Source organism: Lathamus discolor, chromosome 1 (genome assembly GCF_037157495.1).
Source record: "Lathamus discolor isolate bLatDis1 chromosome 1, bLatDis1.hap1, whole genome shotgun sequence".
Classification (NCBI taxonomy): domain Eukaryota; kingdom Metazoa; phylum Chordata; class Aves; order Psittaciformes; family Psittacidae; genus Lathamus; species Lathamus discolor.
The window spans coordinates 106,940,541-106,967,773 of record NC_088884.1 but is presented as its reverse complement, the minus strand read 5'-3'; the positions used below and the strand labels follow the sequence as shown (position 1 = coordinate 106,967,773).

At 40.3% G+C, this 27,233-nt stretch overlaps 1 protein-coding gene across 9 annotated transcripts in view; it reads right to left on the bottom strand.

Annotated features, from left to right (window-relative positions):
- Positions 1-27,233, bottom strand: part of ADGRL3 (adhesion G protein-coupled receptor L3) — a 518,947-nt gene that overhangs the window by 208,158 nt on the left and 283,556 nt on the right. For all 9 annotated transcript variants that reach the window (XM_065689629.1, XM_065689683.1, XM_065689621.1 and 6 more), the window contains one exon: positions 16,373-16,482. In XM_065689629.1, coding sequence (XP_065545701.1) covers positions 16,373-16,482 — 110 coding nt within the window. The remainder of the gene's footprint in view (positions 1-16,372; positions 16,483-27,233) is intronic.

Genomic DNA, 27,233 nt, shown 5'->3' with positions numbered 1-27,233 from the left:
GGTCTACTGATCAACAGCAAAGAACAGCATTTGGATTCAAGAGGCTGGAGCTTGTAAAGCCTCAGTTACAGCTGTGTAGATGTATTTGTTAGACTAAGTGGGAATGCAAGAAATGAAGTGGAAAGACAACAGAACAAGAGAGGAAAGGTGAATTTTCTATTTCTCTGTCCCTGAATTCAGGCAAAGGGAAAGCAAAACAATAAATCTCTGCAGATATCTCACATGTCTATGCTGTTTAACAGCATTTATACACTTAACTTCCATGGACTCTGATACACGAGAAAGACAGCAAACCTTGGGTACCTGAGTCTTCTTCCCACACATCCTGATTTGCAAGAGGTCTGTCAACCTGCTCAGATTTATGCAGCCTGCAAACTGCATGGCAAAGATAACTGACTTTATATTAAACACAGTAGCTGAGTGCTGGACAAAAAGCATCATGACAAGGATGATGACAAGTCGTAGAGAAGGAGGAGGAAAATGCACATCTTGTGCATCTTTAAGCAGCAGGACTTGGGTAGCAGGAGGGTCCCTCCTACCGAGGTTGCCATTGGTATCTAAGTCTGTTTCTCCTTGCTCTGAGCTCTAGGGAAGATATATCCTTTAGATCTTGTGTGACTCCCACCACATGAAGAGGATAAGGCATGACCCACAAAGCATTGAATCCCACCACAAAAAAAATAGGCTTTAAAATGGAAACTTTATGCATCAAGATCTGACCAACTTCATGATACAAGGAATTTGTCCCACTGTTGGCAAAGAGCTCTGCAGAATTCCTCTAGTTTAGTCTGATAAAAATGAAAAAAAATTATTTCTTTTTCCACTAAAATAAATATCAAAACTAGAGCTTGAGTTCTTGGTTAACTTTGGAGCTTTGTTTTGATTTATTTATTTTCTTTGCCTGAAGAGAGGGCTGTGTAAACGCTGTACTGTTAAGGGAAACAAGTTCAAACTTTACATAAGGGCTTTTTGCCCAGTGTCTCTTGGCATGCTTCCTTGGGTTTTAGATTGCTTTGTATGGTGAAGCATTACAGAATAAGATAACACTGTTATCTAGGCACTAAGGAAGGGCTTTGCGCTAAAGAAATAGAGCCAAAATTTCTTTTCAAGGAGAGCAGAGAATGCATTTGAATAAGTACTAAATTCAGCAGGGGAATAACTAATATGATTGGTTATAAGGACACAGAAATGAATATTTTGCTGCGTTATGAACACTAAGTGTGAATTTTAAAAAGCCAGAGGAAGAACATACATGCTTTCTAACCCCAGTTTCATCCAAGAAGTTGTAGCAGTTTTATAAATCAGAAAGGAAGCAAATGGCTATGATTTTATTTTTAAATGGCTGCTATCACAAAATACCTTTGGCTCATTTATTCTGGCACTATGTGCCTTAATGATGTATTTTGCATCATAGCCAAACATTTTTGCAGCATATTTTGCAAAAGCAATGAAGATTTTTAACGGACTGTTCTCTACCAAATTAGGCACCGATCCTGCAGATGCTTATACAGTTTATTTGTTTCCTGATATGGCATGTCCATAGACTTTCATGTCTGTAAGTAAAAATAGGCACACACTCAGAGAATGTAGCCTCTAAGATTGTTGGTCCAGTTTCTGAGGACTGCTGGGCTGCAGTCATTTGGATGCAAATGAATTACAGCCTTGCTGTCATGTGAATTGCTCTTCAAGATCCAGGCTTCTCTTCCACAACAACCTTTCACTTGCTGTATTTAGCACAATTGTTTTATTTTTTAAAGAAAGCAATGCAACAGATGTAGATTGAAAGGAAAATGGAATACACTAAAGGAATACACAGTAATTTTTTGCGAAGCCAGGCACTTGAAAAAGCATCCACCATTGTCATCACGATACGCCTTGATTTCAGGTTATCAGCCAGGTCCTTGCAGTAACACTGTACAAACTTGAAACTTCAGGTAAGAAGTTTTGCAAAACTTCCCTGTCCCAACTCCTCTTGGGAAAGGCTGATCGATACTTGTGTTGCAAACATGAATTACACCATTGCCAAGACAGGTGCAACTCCCACCAAGCTGAGAAAGAGCAGGATCCTCTTACACCGGAATTGATGTCTGCTCAGTTTTCCATCATGCAGTATTTCACGGTCTTCATTTTCAGGTTATTAAAATAGGATGTTATCCAGCAAGTGGAAGGGAAAAAGGGGTCAGGGAGCTGGTTCTTGCCTCAGAAGGGACAGATAAAGCTGCTGAGCAGCATGTGTTTCTCATTTGAAACATATCACTCATTCTTAAAAATAATAATACATACCATCTGTTGTAGCCATTCATAATTGATAAGTTTTGGGCTGAGTTTGACTGTGAAAACCCATTTCAACATGAGTATCGACATACAGATGAAGAAGTGTTGCAAAGCAATTCATTGGAGCTTTTCTTGCCATATATTATAGCCAACAATGGCTAGCTGTCTCTAGGCAAACAAATGAGACCCATTCATTGAGTCATTGCAAAGCATCAGCATATTCCTGTGGCAAAGATAGTTTATATAATCTGGCACTGTTTCCCTCAAACAGTTAATAAACAAATTGTTAGATCTTTCTGTGAGCATGCAGAGCAGTTGACTATATTAGCAGAGCTATTAAAATGCAAGGATAAACAAGGCATATTTTAGAATAAAATGTTTTCATTTGGAAGTGACCTACAAGAATCAATCTAATCCAACTGCAGGACCAATTCAGAGCTGATCAAAAGTTAAAGCATGTTATTAAGGGCATTGGCCAAACACCTCAAACACTACAGGCTTGGGGCATCAACCACCTCTCTAGAAAGCCTCTTCCACTGTTTGACCATTCCCTCAGTAACATTTCCTAATGTCCAGTCTAAATCTCCCCTGGTGTAGCTTTGAACCATTTCCATATGTCCTATGGCTTTCAGGCAGAAGAGATCAGCACCTCCCTCTCCACTCTCCTCAGGGAGCTGTAGAGAGCCACGAGGCCAGCTCTCAGCCTCCTTTTCTCCAAACCAAACAAACCCAATGTTCTCAGCCACTCCTCATGGGACATGGCTTCCAGCCCTTCCAACAGCTTTGTTGTCAATCTCCGGACAAATTCAAAAACCTCCACATCCTTCTGAAATTGTGTAGCTCAGAGCTCCATACAGTACCAAAACTCACACAAACCTAGTACAGTTAGCATCATCAGTAAATTTGCTAATAGTGCATTCAACTTCTCCATCAAGATCTTTGATAAATATATTAAACAGAACTGGCCCTAAATTTGAGCCCTGAAGGCTACTGTTTGTTAACAGTCACCAGACAAATGCAGCCCATTCACTACATCCCTTTGAGCCCTGGCTTTTTCACCCAGTGCACTGTGAACCTGCTCTTCTCACATTTGGACAACTTGTCCAAAAAGATGCTGTGAGGGACAGTATCAACAGTCTTACTAAAATCCAGAAAAACTACATCTACGACCTTCCCTTCCTCCACTAGGTGGATGACTTTACTGTGGAAGGATATCAAATTAAACAGGACTTTCCTTTTGTGAACCCATGTTAACTGTGCTTGATGATTGTACTGTCCTTTTTCCAGGTACAGAAGTTAGAGTAACAGTCCTGTAGTCTTCTGTGTCTTCCCTCACACCCTTGTAAACTGGAATAATATTGGCTAGTTTCTAGTCAGCAGGGACCTCCCCAGACTCCCAAGACCTTTGGCAGGTGACCGAGAGGCATCCTGCTGTAGCATCCACTAGTTCCTTCAGTATTCTGGGGTGAATCCCACGAGGCCCCATGGACTTGTGAACAGTTGATACAGCTGACCCATTACAATTGCAGTGTCCGCAAGTGGAAAGTCACTGTCCCCACACTCATGGTCCTCTGACTCAGAGAAGCCAAAGGTCTACCAGTATTATTAAAGACCAAGTCAAAAATAGCATTGAAGGTCTCTGCTTTCTCTTCATCTCTATTAGTCAGGTGAGCATCTTCAAAAAGTATTGGTCAAATATTTTCTTTAGACTTGTTATCTGACACTACATGGGCCATTTTGAACCCTAATTGAGGTTTAGCATTTCATGCTTTCTTCCTGTGTATACAAACCACAGCTCTGTAATCTTTCTTGTATCAAGGAAAAATGTGAATGACTGCTTTGTGTACTCTAGAACTGGTTTGAGACTTTGATAAGCATTCAATTTTTTCTCTGAACGGACATGGGAAAACAAAGCAGCCCTTTTGGATAAAGAAATGCCTTTCCTTTGCACTGGAAATATGTCTCCCTATTATCATCACTGCATCACAAATGTCTCAACCCACAAATCTGAAGAGTCAGACTCACTCTGTTTAATAACCGAGGCTGCACTTATTCTAGCACTGCCCGATTTCATTCTGTGCATCCAAATTCCCTCCAAGTCAACATGAAAACTCCCAAATGTTTCAGTGGGTTCTCATCAAAAGAATATACACAAAGAAAACTACTATACCTTTATTTAGACTGTGTAAAACAAACAAAAACACAAGGAAAAAAAAACTACCAAAAAACCTTCAAAACTTAAGACATTACTTTAGCTTAAACATGACAATTGAACCAGGACATATTGTTTGAAACACTGACTTTTTGTTTTCAAAGTACTAGCAACAGAATGTAGATTTGTCACTTTATGGTAATTACTAATATCCTCCCCACCGGAGTCATATGGAACATATTTAATTATTGACTTCATTGAAAATGTACATGGCACATGTTCACTCTTCTGAGCAAGCCTTTAAATGGACAAAAGCCCATTTGTTCCTTCTTTGAAAATCCAGCCTCAGCACATAAAATGACCCCTAAATTAGGCTTCTGTTATTTGTGTAGAGCATACATAAAATGTAAACATGCAAGCTGACATTCATCAAGCATTTAGGCACATGCTTTGGTATAAGTGCCCCAGCAGTCTAAATGGGAAAAACGCTAGTGAAACTAGGGGTACAACTGTGTCTCGTACAAATATTAATATGGCAAATTTATACCTCTGTTACAGCTCGTGCCTCTGCATCTCATCTCCTAGACAGCATCAAAGCTGGCTCAGGTGTGCCTGTATGTACTGCAGGCAGTCTCCACACACACCCCCCACCATGTCAAACTTGTGGCAGTACTTGGATACTATCGTATTTTCCCTGCTACATTTTAATACTCTATGCCTCCATATTTTCAGCTTTATACTGAGTATTGACTAACAAGTCTCTCCTTTTTCAGGCAGTGCCAACCCAAGCATAAACACAAAAAGCAGCAACATGATACAAATGCAATTATACTTGAAGCAGGACTAATTTCAGCATATGATAAAAAAAAAATAAAGACCATCAGGAATGATATAGTGTCACTTTATAATGAAGAGAGCCACTTGCCACTCCTTCCTGATCTCCCAAGCAAGGCTGGAATACCTGTTATCTTAGAATTTCACTGGTTTGTGCCAAGTCTTACCAATAACAATAATAAAAAAATACCTCCAACTTCACCTATGCATTCTTTCCTGATTTTTCTTCTCCTTAGGGTCAAATTTTCAAACATAAGTCTGCATTTGCTATGTGGACTTTACATTCCCCTGACCCTTTCAGTTTCACCACAGAAAAGTTGAACCTATGTTACTTTTAAGGTCGCACTCAGAATAACACTTAAATGCAAAATTTGTTGCTTTAAATAGGAACATAGGTGGAATAACTCCAAAGTGTTTCATATATAGACATTAAAGGCAGATTTCCAGGGGAACTTAGCTTTCATGAGGGCACCTAATGGGCTCATTTTCAAAATCCCACAGAGCGCAATATCTCCCGTTCCATTTAGCAGAACCATTATTTTGCAAGCCTGAACATCTGAGGTTTTGGAAGCTTTCAGGTGTGTGACTGTGTGTCTGTGTGGTCCCACAAGCCTCTGCAAAAGCTTAAATTGAAAAATATGTGATTATTAATTTTTAAAGCAAAAATGACAAAGGCCCAACGCTGCCTCTCCTGGGATAAAAAGAAAGGACACAGCTGGATTCCACAGTGATGTGCTGGCCCCAGCCTCTGCTAAACTAGTGTGTGCTCCCCAGAAAAGGAAAAGACAATAGTTTCACTCATAGAGACCATTCAACACATGCAAGAGAGAAGAAAAGAGGTAATGAGGTGCAGCTGAATAATACCTTCATAAAGCTGAGAGAGAAACCAGGTAGATGTCATCTGCAAGGTAAATTAAAATTATACATCTCTGAGGATTATCAGTGAAAATTGAGATCTGGAAGGGAATTTGCTTTTGATATTGGAAGGGATAAATACCCAATGTAAATCCTTTTATGTGGGCCTGTAGAGCGGAACAGAGAAATTAAAGATAAATGAGATTAAGGCATTTTTTAAAACTACATTAGACATATTTAAGTTACCCATGGAGGGGAAAAATACTTTTGAGGAGGAGATTAGTTTAGACCCTCAGCAATACATTCATCTGGGAAATCAACTGGAATAAATCTTTCATAATCTGAATTGGTTGTCATGCCCCAAAAGCAAGACATACTCCAAAAAAAATCCTTAAGAATATTTCTGCATAGCCTGGCAACCAGCCCAGGCAAGTGACATGCCATGTCACTTTTTTGGTGAGGTTTGGGGTAGGAAATATGTAGGGTATAAGTTGATTTTTTTATTGTTGTTGCAAAAGGATTCACTGGGGAGGACCCCTTAGCCTTGGCCTCCCACAAATCCTGCTCCTATTTAATTCCTCTTAGAAACAGAGACAGAAGCTAACCAAAATCAAATGCTACATGCTCTGTGTTTCTTCCTCCATTGCCAGAGACTGAGGTATATACAACTGCTGCGGTTTCATGCAGGCCTATATTGTTATTAAAAGTCGACTGGAAATGTTGTTAGGAAGGAAAGTGGAGGAAATGAGTAAAAAAGTAATACATTCAGATGCATTTGGCTCTCTTCCTGGGAGCCCTTTTAATATAAAGAAATTCAACAAAGTTGTATTTTTAGATCTGGAAAGATGTGTTTTCATATTTCACACACTAAAGGGATTTGCCTTAGTACACTCAAATTTCCCCCCATCCTCCTCCCCTCATGTGCTAGAAGAAATGAACTTCAATCCTCAACTTAACCACTGGATACACATATTCTCTTCTCCCCATTGGCCAGAATAAAAACCAATAAATGTATTTCATTTCTTTTGTGGATTTATAATAGCACCTGGCAAGGATGGTCTTAATCTCCTTATACTGCCTGCACCAATGAAAGAAACCTTTGTAGTGTTTCTTGCAAGAAAAATGAAAGTATAATAGGAATAAAATATGGAAATATAAATATTATCTCCATGTAGATGTGTTATAAAATGTATAAAATCCATATCAATGTCTCCAGAGGGTACTTGGCATAATAGCACAATTTAGACAATGGGTTATTAAAGATGGAAAGAAAAACATTCCTCTTAATGATGACAGAACTGTTCAGAGACAATTGGGAAGTATGGGGTTGTGTTTAGAAAGAAAACAGGTGGCAACTATCTAGCAGTAGACCTGTTAGAAAGAGAAAAACATATGAACTGTTATAAACGACCTAAAACCAGTGGCATCTTCGCATTGGCACTGCAGACAAGCATGTTTGCAGGGGTCAAGCTGCTTTGTTTTATCAATATCTTCATCAAGCAAATACAGATCTATTTCAGACATTAGAAAGATGCTCTGTTATTTGGATCTGGAACCATCAGCTGCTGAGGTGGGAGGATTGCAGCTTATTAATATATTAAGGAAATCACCAGAATTTTATTCTTCTTTCTTCCCAGGATTTATTAAAATTTCCATTTTAGCTCAGACAATATCAGTTATTTACTACGCTAGAATTGGGTGCAACAAAGATGAGTTTCTCAAAAAAAAAAAAAAACTAATGACTTCAGATAGCCTAAAGTTACTGGGAACCTTAGCCAAAGTTTCCTGATGCTGAAAGTTTCCCTGTGATTTAATGACCTTTGATTTACACTCAGAGACTGAAGGCATTCAAGCAACAGATTGAAAGACTCTAAGCAACTTTTAGTTTAAATGGCTAAACCCAAACCAACAATATACACTTTTGCCCTAAAAGTTCAGCTGCTGTGGGACAAGATTGGAAAGAAATAAACGGTGCACAGAAGTCACACAAGGAAATAAGTTACTCTCTTATATTCATAATCTTCATGAAATAGGTTACACTACTCACCACAGTTTTCCACCTTCAGTTTCCATAATAAACCAATTATAGAGGCCCTAGGAAGAAATGACGGGGCTCTACATGAAGAAAAACATTGAATGTGAGAAACACGTATCTATGGTAAAGTCTTTGATCCTCAGTCTGGATCTCTAAACTGAAAACTTTGTGAGTGTGATGTGGGGGTAAGATGTTAATTTTAACTCTTGCTCTGCCACAGAAATCTTTTTTATTCTCCAAAGAAAAAAAAAAAAAAAAAGAAACCTTCTCCCAGCTGTACTTGCTTCAAAAAATAAGAATATCATTGAACATTAAATTACAATCATGCTTTCCATGCTCCCCATATTCCCCTCATATTCAGCCTATGAATTTTACTCTTGCAAACTTGTCACTGGCACCCATTTAACTATCCACCTACTTAAGTATTAATTAGAAGAGAAAAAACCTAATCTACTCAATTACACCTATCAACAGAATACCCAAATTTTCACACCAGAATGAGGCTATTCTGGCTGTTTCTCTCATCTGTGTTCAATGTGTCCAACATGTTCAAAAGATGCTCAATTAAAAAGAAACCACGTTCTGAATTTTAGAAAATAAAATAAATAAGTAAATAAGAAATAAGTAAAATAAAAATACACCTTTCTGACCCTAAGACTTTGTGTTCAGACCACGGGTGTTTGATTTGTACCTAATGTAGCCCACCACACCATGCCATTCAGATAGATGCCTGTCAATAGAGCACGCTGCTGGCTGCTCCACTCATAGTTCATCATCATATTGAGTTAATACAGCCTTCAGTTAAAAAGAACCACTTTGTAATGTTACAAAAAATACTTTTCTTCAGAGTTAAACCAGAAAAGTCTGGAGTTAATGAAATTCTTACAATAGGATCAAGATAAAGTCATATAGGAGTATTCAGAGGTGCAGGGCATCTTTCTGTTTACTTGTGAGGAAGTTAACGTCTCCCTTGCCACCTCCTGCAACACTTGATTTTCACTGTGCTTGATGCAAGTTCTTCACAAACTATGAAGCTTGTAGATGTCCACCTTAAAGGTCAGAGCTCATTTTAAGGCTTACCTTACTTCCATGATTAATTAGGAGTGCAATTTTAAAATAAGATCGTCAGGGAAGTGATTCTCAAACTTTCATGTGACTGAAGTTACACTTACTCACTGCAATGAATCTTCCATACCAACCTGTGCGCTACCAAGTTATTTTTCTAAGTGGTATTAATACATGTCCATCAAATAATGTCCTTATAGACTTTGACAGCAAATGTGCAATAAAACACCCCATGATTAGCTGACAAGTTCATAGGTGTCCAGGCTATGAACAGATTCCAACTCTTCCATTGCAACATTTCACATCTAATACAATTAGGTAGAAGCACTGTGGTGACTTTTATGATAAAGATAGCATGTACACTAAAGGTACATGGGAACATAACCTGTTGTGTGTGAAGACACAGTTTTCTCAAGCAATGTGTGCTGTAAAGACTGAATGCATCAGTGAACAGAGGTGCTTCAATATTTTAAGCCTGGGACTTGGGAGTGGTGAGCAGTGAGCTAGTTCAGCAGGTGATCAGCTGAACACTCATAAGAGAGCAACAGAGAAAAGATTAACGTTCACACAAAGGCTCAATCTGGCACAAGTGAGAGACATGAAGAAGTTTCCCACACCTAGAGGAAAAGACCAAGATAATGGGAGCAAGAAGGAGCTGGCTTTTCACAGAAGCAGGCTGGAAATCATAGATGGAGCAGGTAGTGGTGGCCTTCATACTATGGAGGTGGCCTAACATTTATCTAACTTTTCCTCACAGAAAAATCCAGTGTTTTTGTTGACAGCAGACCTTTAAACCATACTGGCACACACACTTGAAACCACCTTGTTCCTTTAATTTAAACCAAATTCATCTCAGATTCAAAAATTAATCACGTTGTCATGTATCTCACTGTGTTTATTACCCCGAGCTCTCAACACTTAGTTTTCCTTCCCTTCTAGAAAACTATGTACACACCTATGCAGATAGCTCAGCCTCCAGGTTCACAAAGCACCATAATATCAAGTTATTTTAGTTAGAGTGCTTTCCAACTGGCTGTTGTACAGGTGCATTCTCCCCACAAGCATCCCGTGACAGAGGAAGTAACATGTCCTTCATTTCTGCCTACGTGGATAAATAACCAACAAGCAAAGGCAGGAATTTCAGCAAATAAAAAAAAAACAAACAAAATGGATCTTTTGTAATGCCCAGGAAATTGTATGCTTTGGAAGAAAGGCAATTTGTCAGCAGGATACAAAGTAAAGATTCCTTACTAAGAAATAATCATAATGGGCAGTTAGGTCTGGTGGGTTGTTGTTTTTTTGATTGTTTTTGTGTTGGTTTTTGTTTTGTTTTGTTTGTTGGTTGGTTTGGGATTGGGGGGGTGTTTGTTTTTTTGTTTGTTTTGTTTAATTACTGTTCCTAGCCCATGCACACAAACCATTTATTTAACTAAATAAAACAAAGGATGCCTCCCTTCAGGGAGGAATTCATTCATTACTGATCAAAGTGCCAACAGCCAGGTTTAACCCCTTGGGAACACTTGACATTTTCAATAGTGGGCCTCAGGGGACCAAGTTCTCTGGGTAAAGAAATGAAAAACACACAAACAAAACCCACAAAAACCCAGAGTGAAAGAAAACTGGAGAAGCCACAAGCTTCATTTGTTTAACAAAACACAGCACTGCTCTCCGTGGGCAAACACTGCTTCACAACCGATATGGAAGGCGACAAGAAAAGGCACACAGGGAAAGCCTGGAAGCCACATAATGGTCTTACAGCACTCCAGAAATAATTAAGAACCATATTCATGGGAAAAGTGGTCTCATTAAATTGTTTTCAGATTGCAATTTTCTCCTAGCTTCTCCCCCCTCTTTCCCTTTCCACCAGCAATGTTGGAGCAATGAAAATATCAGTTTGCTGTCTAGTGCTTGTATTCTCTTAAAAATGTCATTATTCAATTATCTGTCTATTCACTGGCCCTAAGGTCCAGCAGAGCAGATATTGTGAGCCTTCATTTAATGTTTTTAAATGCACTTCAGCCCACTTGTGATACAATAAAACTTTATTGAATTCTGTTCCCACATCACACTTACCATCCCTCACTTTTATTGATATGTGAGCCCTTCTACTCTTCTGTCAGCAATAAAAGGAGTACTTCTAGCAAAAAAAAAAATGACATTTCCTTCCATCAATACAGCAATTGGGAAGTGTGATTTCAGGTTCCATGTTTAAAAAGAAAAAAACCCCAAATCTTACGAAAAGGAAAGATGAACCATGCTCAAGTGTTGTTTTCCTTCTCCTTTTTAGCATTAAGGAAGGAGGAAAATCTCTTTAAGGAAAGAAGCAGGAAAATCTTTGTAACATTTATTAGCCTGTTTACCCAGAAGAATGGAAAGGAAGGATGATTCATCCTTCCTCAGAAGCCACAAACATTTTTCCCTTGCAGGAAACAGCCCTTTGAATAGATCTCAGATTAAAAGCTGATGGAAAACTTGTCGCCTGGGTGCAAGGCAAGATATCATCACAGTGAGATATATGCCATGCCTGAAGCACCCATCTCACTCCCTCCTGCTGCTGCCATCCTTTCCATCAATGCAGCAATGGGCTTCTCCTCCTTCAGCCCCCACCTTTTTTCTACTTTGTCCTGCCCTATACTTCAAATTAAACTCTCTATTAAAAAACAGTGTTTTTGAAGGACACAATGCACAAGTTACTCCCTGAACTCTAAAACCTACAACCTAAGGGAATTGAGAGCTCAGGAAAAAACTGAAGGTAAATTTGACTCAGCTAGCTAAATCCTCTTTCCAACACCACACTTGGATCCTCGTGAGCCTGAACGGTTGTCTCTAGGGAGAAATGAAAAGAAAAAGCATTCAAAAATACCTCTGTGGTTTCAACCCACACCTTTTTTTATAACCAAAATAAAAACTAAGTGCAGACAATCCCTAAATTTCAGTCAAAGCCAGTGGGAGACTGTTGCTCACCTATTGGAAAACTCTCCCCCTGTTCTGACTTAGGGTGTCACCCATGAAGGGCAGTGCTGCTGCCATGGCCCGTAAAGGGCATGTGCTCAGGACAGTAAAGGAGGCTCATCAGCTTTTAGTAGGTTATTATTTCTCTTTATACACCTCAGAAATACATGAAGGACCACTAAACCAGGGACAGTTTGAGCTGTAAAGTGTTGTGTGCATACCAAAGCTGTATTTGCATTGCAAAAACCCATATGTTAGTTCATCTTTATCAGATTATCAATATAAAATCTTGTTGTTTACGGTAACATTACAAAGGTGAATAATTACACTCCTAGATGCACTGGCACCATGACAACAGGACTGTACAAGCACCTCAGAAGATACTGAAGTGTTCTGCAATGAGTGTTGACCTAGCTTCACAAAATGACCTCCACCACTGCTGTTCTCATTACCCTGTTCCTTTACTGCTGCATAAAGGAAGAAGGGAAGAGGGGAAGGATGCACCAGGAAACAACAACAGCGTACTGGATCAAAGGGATCCTTACAAAGTGGGGTCTGTCATACTTACTCACAGTGCAACACAGCCTAAAATGCAGTTTCAGACATCTCTCTGCAACGTGGCATGCGTCCAGAGCTCTGGCAATGGCAAACTGCAGGTCTGCAGTAGTACATATTTAATATAAAACCATAGAAAAGCTTTCTTGGCCAGTAATGATTAAAAGAAAATACAGCTCAATAAAATGGGAGTAATAATTTCAGAAGAAAAGGGACAGTATTTAAAGCAGGTGTCAGAGAAATAAACACTACATACTAAGGCCTACTTTGAGAAAGACAAAATTAATTTGATGACTTTTCCTGATACCAGAAAAACAGGACAACTGATGCCACTGAAGCCTGTCAAATTAAGCCCGGTACCTTTTCACCTGCTGAAATCACCTGCTTTTCACTTGCTTTTCATTGTCAGAGAGCAAAAAAAAAAGTCCATAGGTCTTAAATAACTGTCCATTTTGGTAGACAGCATCTGCCATCACATAAACTGCCTAGAGGATAAAGAAAATGAGGAGAGGACCAGGCTATCTGCATAATCATTTGTTGTCTTCCCCACATGTCCAGAGTAACTGCAGCCTCATGAACCTCCTTGTCAGGGGTATCTCTAGTGAACAGACAAGAATGCAGTGTGAAGGGTGATATAAAGGACATTTTAAAATATATGAGCTACTGAAGCTACAAGAGGTTTGGTTTTCCCCTTCCTGAGAGGAAAGGGGGATGCTTTCCTCTTGAAAATGATACGAGTTAGTGGTGTAAGAGTTAATAAATGAATTTAATCACAAGAGGAGCAGGCTACCCAATGGAGTTTTAAATCTTCCATAATTTTTCTCCAAGGGAGTGTATACACTAGCACTGCATTGAGCGTAAGTGTCTAAGGTCAGTCATAACAACATCTGTTAAAGATGACTCCTAAATGCTGCTCTCTTGAGATGCGCACTCACTCCCTACTGCTGCTGAGCCAGCAACTGTCTCTCTCTGTCCATAAGGAATAATTTGAAACCGTAAGGAGTAACCCATCCAACCAGATGAAGCAAGCTGGAATTGCACACAAGTACAAGTGCCTGCTGAAATATTAATTCCTTTGTTATGCAACTGCTGTGTTTCTTCAGGAGATGGCCATATGGCAGACACCACCATTCACTCAGGGCTCGGTGCACACAGCCGTTGAGGAAATGCCAGCAGCTAAGGAAGGTTTCCCCCAGCAGCGAGAAGTGCTAGGGAGCCACTAGAGCCCACTCCCCTCCTCCAGCAAAGCACCATGTAAGGCAGCTTTGTGTGGGCAGCAATGCTAAGAAAGCTGGACCTGAAAGGACTTACACTGAAGGCATCAAGGGGGAAAGAGATTTCATACACCAGACATAGCTTTGGTCCAACCACACCCTTGCTGACCTCCTTTTCCAAAGCTGACACGATCCCCATTGCTTGGATGGCTTCTGTTTGTGGGGCACTCCTGGGGAACACCTGCAAAGCTGAGCTGACTTATTTTCAGTGGGAAGAAAAGGAGGTGGTAACAAAGCCAGGTGGAGACTGAGGTAGGAGAAGGACATAAAGGAGCCCTAGGTTTCACACTCCACATTTGCAGATGGAGGGACACAGTTTGCCTGAGCACATCCAACTTTCCTGGTGCTACACTGAATAACACGCTTGTGCTTGACAAATTTTTGACCCTAAATTTCCTAGGCAATGCAGATCAACAATCCCTGGAGATGGGATCCTACTTTACAAGGCACTCACCCTTTGGTCCACTCCCCTCTCCCATCCCTCCACCCCTACCTCAATTCTATTAACAGAGGCACTGTATTTGATTCATCAACAAACAGAAGAAACGGACATCAAAGCTACTAACTTAATTGCAAAAGCCATGTGGCTTGTTGCTGTTTTCGCCTCCACATTCAGGTCATTAAAACATACTGAATCCCTACTGTTCATTTGGTACTGAGCAGCCTCTCACAAGAGTTATTTTACATCTTGTACACTGGACCGATTAACGCCTCAGGGCATAATATTCACATATTACCTTTCTCACAAGGCACCACTATTCCTCTTTATTTTACATGCAACAAAAGCTATGGAGGGGTACTAGGTAATGATTATTGCTTTACCAGCCCAGTCTCAGGAGGGAACAGCATATCTCATGCACATTAAAAATCACAAGGAAATACAACCTGCTGTGATGAGTAGAAACCGATCTCCCCTCACGTTCCCCACAAGCAGTCTTGCTTGTAAAATGAAAGACCTAATTTAGAGTGGAATACCTCCACATGGGTAATTGGGCATGAGCTCAGTAGGGCAGACCCTGAGCCCCCGATGTCACTTTTTCCATGGTCATGATGTCACCGATGTCACCGATGTCACCTTCCATAGCAGACACCCCATAAAAAATATTCTATCACTGCATTTAGAACCATCAAATTTGTTGTTTGGAAAATTCAAATATGGACACACCAAGCCCCCCACCAGCAGAGAGAAAGAGTCCCTCGGTAGAGAAGGTCCTCCTTTTTCAGAGAAATAGTCTTAGCTGCACCCTTCACGATGCAGTTCCACAATCGCAAAACCCCGCACAGCCTTCCCACATTGTGGCAGCAGGCAGGCAGCCACCTACTGCATGAGGGATGGGGACCACCCAGGGGATTCTCAGTTCTCACTTCCCCTCCAGACAGCATGCTTGTCATTTCTCAGCCACATCTGCTCTCCTGCAGCTCATGCTTGAGGCAATGAAGAAGATGGTCTTAGCCCTTGAGCCAAATCTTGTGTTTCAGCAAATTGAAGTCTCCTGCTGCTCTCTCAATACAACTCTGTGGCTCAAACATGCCCATTCCTATGCCTGCTTTATTATTTTAGAGGTGTGCTATGCGCTTTAGCCTACCTACACATACTGCTATTCACTGCTCAGCCCTTCACAGCTGCTAAATAAAAAGTGCACTCCTAGTATTACTGTTGTTATTCCTTTTTTGAGGTATGCCGTTTTTGACAGCAGGACCATAACTGCATCTAACAAATTCAGTTTCTATAGAAAACAAATTCTGAGGTACACTTGACTTTTTGTAGCTCTGACATTTCCTGTTCAGTGCATATTGCTGTAATCCCACATGACTGTCTGTCTACCCTCAAAAATTCAGGCTAAATGACTTGCCTGTAATTTGCCTTCATAACTTTGCTAGCTTATAAATTAGTATTTTCTATCAGCAAACATCAGATTTCCCAAAACACTGGCTTTCTACCTCCTCAGAGGTACAATACAGTATTTAAGGCAGTTATTAAATGTCACCAATTGCATGGATATCGGTCAGTCAAAGCATGTCAAAGCTATATGATTACAAACATAAAACTCTGGAAAGAGAAGCTATAAGCTAGCAATAGTGCTTCATTGTTCTGGTCTGCTTTCACTAATGGGGCTTACCAAGTATTTTCCAAAAGGCAGTATGTCACTGTTAAACTGTGTAACAAGGAAAACATGGAACACTATGAGAATATTTTTAACCTAAGCACAAACCTTGCATAGAGAACAATTTTTCAGTTTCATATGACGCACGTGGATTGTCAATGAGCATTTACTTGCCCTCGGGCAACAAGAGACAAGCTCAAGGCTGGCCCAGTCTCCACAATAAATCAGATCTCTATTAAAGAAACAAATGCAAATGTATCAAGATACATACTGTAAGGAACACATTCGTACTGCACTTCCAGGTACTTGTATGTCCCAGGGCAAGGGTCTGGAAACACATCAGGGCCAGCAACTACTGCACACTGGGTCCGATTACTGCATCTGAAAAGCAAGACAAAAAGAGAGTCAGAAAACAGACCAGACAGAAGGACAGGTCAAGAGGTTGAGCAGCCCCTCCAGCATCAACAGGATTGAACATGCAGAAGCAAGGACTTTAGCATCAGCTGGGGAAGCTCGGCAAAAGCGGTAGCAAATACCAATGTGTTCATCAGCTTCTTGCCAAAAGAGAAGAAGCATAGTGGCACAAGACCTTCCACTCCAAGCAGTCCTTATACTTCAGGAGATTATTTCCAAACTGAGAGGAATGTTTTAAAAAATATAACACCACCACCCCAAAAAAAACCAACCCAAACAAAACAAAACAACCCCCCCAACCCCCCCATTATTACAGATATGCGGTTCTCTAAATTTTTGAAACACTAACTCCATAAAAGCGACCTCAAGTAACCTTAAATAACAGCATCCCCACCAAACAAAATGCAAAGACTAAATCAATGGCATTTATGGCAAAAATAATTATTGTATATTTTATAGCAAGTATAACAAACACATGTTACAAAATATTTCTACAGGTGTTCCCACAAAAAAGTCATCTTGAATAATGTTTAATGCATAGCAAAGATTAGAAATGGCTACACTTTAGCGGGGAAAAAAAACCAGTCAAAACCAAATAAACTGTCTAACCCCCCAAATAGTAGTTTTACATACACAGCCAACACACATTACTTATACATGTCTAAGTCTTATTCCATCATTCTGCCCAGCACAGATACTTCTCCTGAGATGATGCATTTTTTCCAGTAGGCAACATTGTTTTCTCTGAAGGTCCTGCCATGCAACGCACAGAGAAGGAAGTTATTCTGCCCACTCAATGAGTATCTTTCAGTTTAATAGCACACACACTGAGGTTGGACCCTGCAAGATGCTTTCCCCGTGGCACATGCCACTCACATCCATGGGTGATTGATCTGCTTGTACACGGAAACCCATGTTTGTCTTGCTTTCATGTTACAAGCACCTCTCTATAAAATGTTTGTGTATTTTGGGAATGCAAAAGCACTTAGTAAACTGAAGTTCTATGGGGAGAAATTCTCTGCTTGTTTGTTGGAGCTGGGGGTGGGCTGGGAGAATGGACAGGGGGAAAGAGAGAAAAAGTCTTTGAATCGTATGCTTTTGCATGCCAGGAAAAGCTAGACCATTAAGGGCTAGACAACTGCATTAACTTTCTCTAAGATGCTTGCTCCTGTAACCCTGACCCTCCTCTTCTGGAAAAAATTGTGACAGCCAGTGCAGAACTCACTTAGGTTTGCAGTGGAAATGCTTTATGTTTACCTGAGGCTACAGTCTGTCAGCCTTAATGCGGATTTTATTTGAGCCCATAAATTAAAATTGATTCATTAGTGACTGCCTTAAGCTTCATAATTTCTTTAATTTTATGGGAAGATTAATAAGAGCTGATAACACTTACTCATCAGGCTGTTTTGCTGGATAACAGATAATCCAGAGGGCTGGGACATTCTCATATTTTCTAGTAAAAAATTACAGTTATCACAAGTGACTAGTTTTATAATATACACAGAAAAACAATTCCATTAACAAAAAGAATAACTTTTGTCCTCACCCTTGCTACTTACAGACAGGTGGCTTGGCTGGGATATCACAGGTAGCTTAGACTTTGCAAGTGGGCAGTCTTCCAGGAGAGGCTTTGAACGTCATCCAAAACTTTACTTTCAACAAAAATCCTTTACTGGGCTCAATGTGCCTTTCAAAAAGCAACTGCACTGCCTTAATCAATTGTAGGGACAGCCCTGGCTGGCTTGTAAGGGATAGCTCTGGCCACATTACATAGAATAAGAGCAACGAATCAAAGAGACATTTTAAAATTACAAGTCTGCATCCAAAATTACGAGGAACTGGAAATAGAGGGAGAAACAGACACATTTAGGGCTCATCTGCATGTGTTTTCAATCTCCTCTCTTTTTCACTCTCATTTCATATGGGTAGCAAAACTGTTTGTGGCACTTGGCATTTTGAGTCCTCTTTTATCACGCCAGGGTGAAACATGCAGGTTCCAGCACAGTTAAGGGAATTTCAACTAAAAATCTTAGAAAAAAACCCTATACCTGTTCAACCAATTGTTACTGTCAGACATGAAGCTACAAAAAATTTAAGGGGAGAAAGTGATTAACACCCCCCCCCGCTCACTAAAGCTGTTCACTGTGCTTTTGCTCATACTTTTCCCCACTTTCACAACAGCTTTTTGATCCCTTCAGTTTTGTCATATTTCTTTCCAGACAGATTAAAGGCCCAGATGACATGAACTCACTCAGAAGGACTGTCACAGAAAAGGAGATATGTAAAAGAAGATGTATTTGCAGCCTTGAAAAGGGAAGGAAGAAAAGAAACATGTAATTATACCTTACTCCATTCCAGAAAACCAACCCACAAGCTCTTCTTTGTAAATAATGGGCTTAAACATTAAATCTTGGGATTTCTTGGTGCCTGGGTCTCAGTAATACTTGCGCCAAACCTTTTTTTTTCTTTTTTGTGTTTTTTTTTCTTTTTTCCAGGGGTGAGGTGTTCTGTTTTTTTGTGGGTTTTTGTTTGTTTTTTTTTTTTTTTTTTGAGGGAGCGGGGTTGTTTTGTTTGATTGCTTCCCTTTTCCTTTTTCTCTTGTTTCTTGAAGGAAGACCTTTACTAACTAATGGGAGTTACAAGCTTCAGTGAGAAACAGCACTACATTGACTCAAGTATAAATCTGTCTCTTCTACAGGAAAGTTGCAGAAGCACTACTAAGGTCCCCTAACTTTACGCTAGAAACACAGCCCTGCATCTTACTAGATTCCCCTCCAACAGGGCAGGAAATGTTTGCATCACTGGCTCTAGCAAAACTGTACTCCAAAAAAACTACATTCACCATTTTTACATCCATCTATACCTGTTATTATTGCCTTTTGACAAGTGTTTCTTATTTCAGGCACTGATTCATCAGCTCCTTCAAACAAAACTACTTCTCTTTTCCCTGTTTTGCTCTCATGCTGCAACCTTCCAAAGTTACCAGTGGCCTCTCAGGGTACTTTCTCATTCGCCACATGTTCTGACACCAAGAAAACAAGAGAATTGTGGGAGGAATCTGTGAATCTGGGGGACCTGCTAGACAATTTTATGCCTATTAAAGAAGCATCTGCCATTTTATTGAGTTTGTACAACATTTTAAGTGTATTCTTGGAGACACAGAGGAATTAAAGGAGCCTCTCAAGTAGTTTTAGTTCCCCTAATTCTTATTTATCATGAAATCTGATGAAGAATTTATAGCAATACTGTTGTTTGGGCTTGATTTTATTTATTTATTTATTTATTTATTTTTAACTTTGAGGTTCTTACTTGTATCTGCAATAATTCATCTCTCTCTATTGCTTCCTAAAGTGCAAGGTGGCATGTGAAGATACAACCTGCTTCTCAGAGACCCTGCACATCTCAAGCTACCTCCCTAATTGCTCCTGGGATTTGTGGACACTTTGCCTGAACCAGGAGTGTCCACACAACTCATGAGAAATAATCCATTACGCTGCCACAGCATTCAGTCTAATAAGGCAAAAAGACTGATGCATTTCCCATTTCCTAAGATATGGAAAATATGACTTGCCAGTACCCAGGTTCCTCTGTAAACACTTGCCCTGGAGCAAAGTGTGCTCAATTAAAAGGGCAGTATCTCACATTCAGTTTGCCAAGGCATAGATGCCTAACACGACTAACAAAGAGATCAGAAACCAACACATAACCCAAGATCTACATTATCACCACAACCCGAGACACTGACAGCAACATGCATTCCTGTATGTTCAGGAAAAGACAACATCCCAAACCCTGCTAAAAAGAAGTCTGAGGTACTTAACAGTCTTTAAGCACACAACATCTCATAAATATAAATTCAGATTAGTCATGTATACGTTTTGGAGAGGAAAAAATTACCTCCTGGCAAAAGCATAAATTGTTCCAGTCGCAAGGAAAAAAAAAAAAGAGAGGGGGGAAAGGAGAAGGAAGAAACAAAAAAAATAAAGGGGGGTTCTTTATGCTTTCTTTGCAGCTACATTTATTCCCACTTATTAAGGTACATGGTTTGGTCTTTTTTTTAAGATGTAGAAAAATATTTATCCTAGAAAAGAGGTGTCAATCCAGTGCAGCACAGGCACTGTAACAGCAAACATGGATTGTTTCTGCAGAACTTCTCCCAGTTCCAGTGGAAAACGACTTTTAAGAGTTTTGATGTGAAACACTAGTAATAATTCATGTGGCATTTGTTGTGCATTTATACCAGTGGGGCTGAAGGAAGCATTTGAGTTCCAAATGAGCTGCAGGGCTCAATCCTGCTTGCAAATCTCAGTTCGGACTTGGGAAAAAAAAAACCCAAAACAAACAACAAAACAAAAAGAAACCGAAATCAACCACAAAAAGCAAACCAAAACAAACAACAAAACAACAACAACCCAAAACTTCATTTCCCTTCAGCAAACTTCCATTCCTTCACCCAAGCAACATTTTTATGATTTTTAAGTGACAAGGTCATCTTGTGATAGTGAGTCAGGAACACTCGAAGACATAAGCAACTGCTTATTCTTGCTCTGATATCTTTGGGGTTTTTTTGAGTGCTGACATTGTAGATAGATTTAACAAAAGAGAAAGAAAGGCAAAAATAATAATTTGGCAGGTGATGTCTATTTTAGGCCTTTCCAGGAACTTTAATAGCACAGACATATCAACAGCATCAGGCTAGATATGTCTGGGGCAATATGTTTGCCAGGACAAAAATGTAAAGGCAGCATACAATAAGAGATCAATACCAAACCAAAGCCTTTCACAGCATTAATAATCACAGATGCAATACCAGTAAGCCCCCTCCAGCTCCCCATACAGGTGGGACAATTTCCCCAGAGAAGAAAAATGGGGGCCAAAATCATGAGGGTAGGTGCTCTTTGTGCTATGGACACCAGAAAAGCAACCAGAAATCCATGCACAGGTCCACAAGAAGCCTAGAGTCTCAAACATCCATTTCATCCCCAACACACCCTCTTTCTCCTGGTCCTTATCCTGTAGAGACATGCCCTTCTGAGGTGGAGAGGTACTTCCTGTGTGTCGGTTTAAACCGAGCCACACAGCTTGTTCACTCACTCCCCTCACTTTCTCCCTCTTTCTTCGCCCCCCCCCCCCCCCCCCCCCCTTGCTCCTGGAGGGATGGGGAGGAGAATCAAGAGAATAGAACTCCCACGGGTTGAGATAAGAACAGTCCAGGAACTAAGGTATAACACAAATCACTACTGCTACCGCCAGTAATAATAATGATAAAATAACAAGGGAAGAGAATACAATACCACCGCTGAATGAGCTCAATCCCCGCCCTGAAGAGAACCCGTACCCTTCTGGGTAACTCCCAGTTCCCTCCCTGGGCATGACATGCTGTGGTATGGAATACCTCTTTGGCTAGCTTGGGTCAGGTGTCCTGTCTCTGCTTCCTCCCAGCCTCCTCTCGTCCCTGGCAGAGCATGAGACTCACAAAGTCCTTAGCCAGAATAAACATGACTTAGCAACAACTAAAAACATCAGTGTTATCAGCTCTGTTCCCAGACTGAAAGTCAAAACACAGCGCTGCACCAGCTACTAAGGAGAAAAACTGACTGCTACTGCTGAACCCAGGACACTGTGACAGCATGGATGCAAACTCCTTCAAATAGGGTGTACCGGAAATCACTATAAATGGGGAAGCCACCTGCTCCCTTTGAATAGGCAATCAGACCATGAGCTTGGACTTGTGCAGAAAGCACTGAGCTGCCATATCCATCCTTCACTGCTGATAAAAAGCCCTGCTCGTAGCTGGTGCTACCCTCCACCTACAGCAACTTATAACAAGGGATTCTTAATGAATAATTCTTAATGCCAACTAAACCAGCTCACACATATTCATGAGCATCAACGGACAAAAACCAAAGATATTCCTTACCTCTCCCCTCAACTGAAATACCTACTTTACATAGACTATTTTTCTTTTACGCAAAAAGAAGGCAGCTATCATGTGCCTAGGCATGTTAGCCTAGCCAAGACATCAATATCTAAGCCTCTTTCTCAAGGTCTATTATACTTTTCTAATGATTTTACAATAAGAGACAGACTTAATTCATTATCCTTCATGGCAACGCTGCAAGACATCCTTTTCCTTCTCTAGAAACACAAAAATCTCTTCTCTGAATGACTGCTTTAAGAAAGAGGCTGTCACAGCAAATAAGTCAGCCAGGAGTATATTCTCCCCTGTCAATATGTGATATTTCCAAATCAACCCTTTAGGAAGGGCCAAGAGGAAAAATACAAGAAAATTAATGCCCTGGAGAAAGTAAACAGGAAGCAAAAAGAAATTTCATTCACAAGCATAGTTAATGTGATGGGTTGCAAATAAGGGGAGTAAGAAGGAAGAAAAAAAAGCAAGCAGAGAAGAGAAGCAGTGGAGGGTGGAGACAACAAAACTGCAAGCCCTGAGAAAAGCCTTAGGTTCACCATATTTGCTTTCGATAATGTACTGAACAGAAGCAAATCTAAATCTTCTACCTGTTTAGCTTCCAGAAACAAAGATTTCCTCAACAGGATCTTTTTCTGCCTCTGCAAAACCTTAAAAGCAAAGGACCTAATGACAGGGAGATGAAAATCCAGTTTCTCTAACATTCTCTTCATTATGACTGGGCCTTTTTATTGATCTTCCAGAGCATGGAGAAGCTGGCTTTCCAACCTCTGCCACAACATAATTATCTGTAGTGTTTCATGCTAGCACAGACAAGTCCCACTATACACTGCATTTTGTTGTTTTATTGACAGGTTTTAATTATCTATCCAGGTGCTAGAGCTGTCAGATAGGCTGCTTCTTGTGTGATCAAACTAATACAAGGAGAGGCAGAGCATTCTAATTGCGGTTTCAACAAGTGCCATTGTGGAGATATGCCAATGAGATACATATAAACTGCTATGGTTCTTCTAATATCTTATGATGTTTGACAGGAAAAAAGTCCTCTTGCTATAGTCTCAACCCAACTCGCTCCTCCAATTATTACTTTATATTAAGCAAAGCAAAACTGAAGAAAAACAAACCACCAAAACCACACTAAAACCCCAGCCAGCAAAACAGCAGGAAAACCCTGCAGAGCCAAACCAAATCTGAGCTGTAAAGGTCACCGAGGGGACTACCTTGATATATTATGGAAAGCCTGGGAGCAAGATGGAAAACAGGCTCTGGAAATAATTTAAATACTGGTTTTACATATGAAAGAAGTAAAAAAGAAGAAGTAATTACATTGTTTCAACACATTGATAAGGCTCTTAAAATTTAACAAGAAGCATTTAACAGCCAATTCGCAAGATTTAAGATTAGGGGGCCCCAGATGTACAGGGTGTCTGAGAAGCAGGTTCTATCTTCACATGCCCACCTTGCACTTCAGGGAGCGCTAGGGAGAAAGGAATTATTGCAGACAGAAATAAGGAATTCAAAGTTAAAAAAAACCAAACAAAACCCAAACATATTTAATGACACCTTGGGGCACCACTGCATGTGGTGCATCTCCTTCACTTTCAGGGACACCCGTTGCTCAGGAATCTGAGGTCCTGGGCAGAATCTGCAAGTTGGGCTCATCATCATCCTCCAAAGGAGTGTGTCCCCCCAAGCAGTGAAAGCTCTGTCCTCTGTGCTTTGTTATGTACTGTGTCTTACATTTTATAATTTCCTTGGATTTCTTTCTGTCCTATCTATTTGTGATTAACACAATGAGGAGGCGAGATGAAATCCCCAAAGGCAATGAATGTGTACCCCAACAGGAGAACCTATCAAAGTGCCTTGTGCTAATGTGCCTGGCTACATCATCCTTGCGGCAGCAGGGAACCCAAACACAAGCTTGGTGGAAAAAACACTCGCTGTTAGCACAAGAACAGTACAATGATGGTCTGTCCAAGCATTTGGATATATTTTGACAAAAGGTTTGAGTCAGCATGGAAAGCAAATTTGTAGTGAGTGTATCTAAGCAGTCACAGTGTTGCGCCTGCTGCAAGACAAAAGCAAGGCCAGTTTTGCAATGTAGGCTAAAGTCTTTTATTGGACGCTAGTCTGTAGGGCTGAAAACCAAACCAGGCAAGCCTTAAGGCTGTAAAGCTCATCTTTTAAAGATCTACAGAACTACCCTTTTACAGGTACTCTACTTTTTCCAACTCCATAAACTTCTGTAGCACCCTAATAAAAATCCACTTTAAAAAACACTGACAGGATATCTGGAGAGGAGAGTAAACACCTAAAGCAAACCAACCAATAAAAGACTCGTCAGTTTAGGCAGAGTTAGCACTAGTTAAAATAACAGTGAACAGAAAACAATCTGGCTTTTAATTTGGGTTAGAAGGTCAAATTAAAGCCTAGAGGAGGTCTGGGCTGAATTTCAGCTGGCGCTCCACATTACTTTGTCTTCATTGACATTTTAACAAGTCAAGGCAAGTTAAAGCCCATTTTTCTTTCTTTCGTGCAGCTACCCTGAGCTGGGATAGCCACAGTAAGTGGCAAAGCATTATTTTCCCTACAGTACCTCCGAAGAATGTTCAAGGCCTTTGGTTTACCATCACCTACCCATCCACCAACTCCACAACACCTGGAGCCCATGCTGTGGCAGACACCAAGGCTCTGCAGCCCTGTAGCACTGTGAGGTACAAATCTGCTTCTCAGCACTGGATGAGCAAAAACCAAATCTGAATGTGAACATTTAGAAACATTTAAAATGCATTAACAAAAAAAAGAATAAAAAAAAAGATTTTATGTCCTGTTGTTAAAGGAAAATCCAGTATTACTTCCATTCCATCCCCCTCCCACATTTTCTTAAAGTAGAAAAAATTATGCTGCCCATAAGACCCACAGTGCTGCCATTTACTGTCACCACTCAATATCCACATCTCAGCCACTGACTGATTCCTGAAAAAGGAAAAACTGACATCAGAGAATATTGTCTTTAAAAGGGTAATCTGTATTCATGGGCTAATAGGTTTAATATATTAGCTTTTCACCTCTGTGACTAAGGTTAAAGAAAGATTTTGGGCCAAAATAATTTGTACTGCACTCCATCTCAAATTTGACATAATAATTGAATGACTGAATGAAACAAAAGTGAATATATCCTAACACCATCCGAGGTTAAAGCTGGAGAACTTCCTGATGAACTCAGGAGTGAACCAAAGGCATTCACGCAGCACTACTAAAACCCAGAGCAACCTCTCTCTTCATCACTCTTTTCTGTGGCATGATACTGAGGTGATTTTTAGTAAAGGTCCATAGAGTTTAGTTAAGGAAGCAATTACCCCTCAGCCTCCTACTGTGGGGGGGGTAGCTTCCCAATTAAGTGAGACATAGTATCAACATTTGACAAGTTATGCCTTTAGCATCATGGCTAAACCAGTTCAGACAAAAGGATAATATCACAAAGTAAAACAAACAGCATGCCAGAGTAGAATATTGTTAATACAGCATCTGATAATGATGCCTGACTTTGTACAGCACCTTGTGAAAAGGAGTCCTGGTCCCTGTCTGTGTCTCACACATTAAAAGAGTACATATAATAGTCAGAAACAAACCAAACTTTCCCAAAAAAGTAATCCTGAAATGAACTAAATATGGTTTTGATATTTAGAAGGTATTTTATTTATTTTATTCCAACATAGCCAACTCTGACTCTTTGATCTTCATCCCAAAGTTTGAATAAAGGCAGCCTGCACTTTGATTCTAAGCTCAAGAGAAAGCAGAGCGTCACAAACCCTTCATACACGTCCCAGCCCAGCACTGCCCAGTCAAAGCATATTTGGAAGCAAATGGCAATGCAAAAACACAAAACACAAAACAAAACAAAAATTAAAAAAACTCCACCCTATTTTTAGACATATTACGTGAAATTTCCATTATTAATTTCCTCAAAATGTCTAACCCTAGCACTGAACTTTCTTGGCTGCATACAGCAACATGGGAGGGGTTGGAGAGATTCATTTTTGAGAACATCTGTCCAGCAGCTCCAGTAAGGCCTGCTCACACTCTGCTCAACACTTAGCTGGGGGAAATCAGGGATCAAACATCCCTGCCTTCTCACCACCCCATTCCCTCCTCAATTCTGGTGCAGTTTTCAACATATCTATGTATATATCAATCTCAGTTTTCAGCTATGTATGTCCACTAGCTCTTTTCCTGCCTCACCCTTATCTGGTCACCATACTGAAAGGGACACTACTTGCTCATTACATACCTTATCTGCCTTTAAAAGATATGATTAAAATATATACAGTTTTGGCCAAAATTACTATCCTGAGAAAAAGTCTGATAGGAAAGCAGCCTTTGAACATCTGTGGGACAACAACTGACAGAAACAGATCAACAAGGCTTCTGCAAATCCTAGTCATCTTTGTGAAGATGTAGAAAACACTTTTGTTAGCGGAGGATTGCCTATTTCATACTACGGCGCCTGCCTAATGCTGTACTCACAGAATTAAGTTTGCTGTATACAAGAAAGCTTCCTACAAGAAAGCTTCCTACAGGGAAGTTAAGCTCAAAGGCCAAATTTTCCAGAAAGGCTCTGCCTCCTACCAGAGCTGAATTTTTCTGAAGAGCTTGGTTCTTCTTGGAGGAGCTACAAAAAGGGCCAGCTGTTTCAGCATGCCTTGCTATTCCTCGGTTCTCACGGACAGCAGTGAAGCTGCTGGCTATTAAGCATTTTCAGGCAGCAGGCTGTATTACAGTGCCTAAC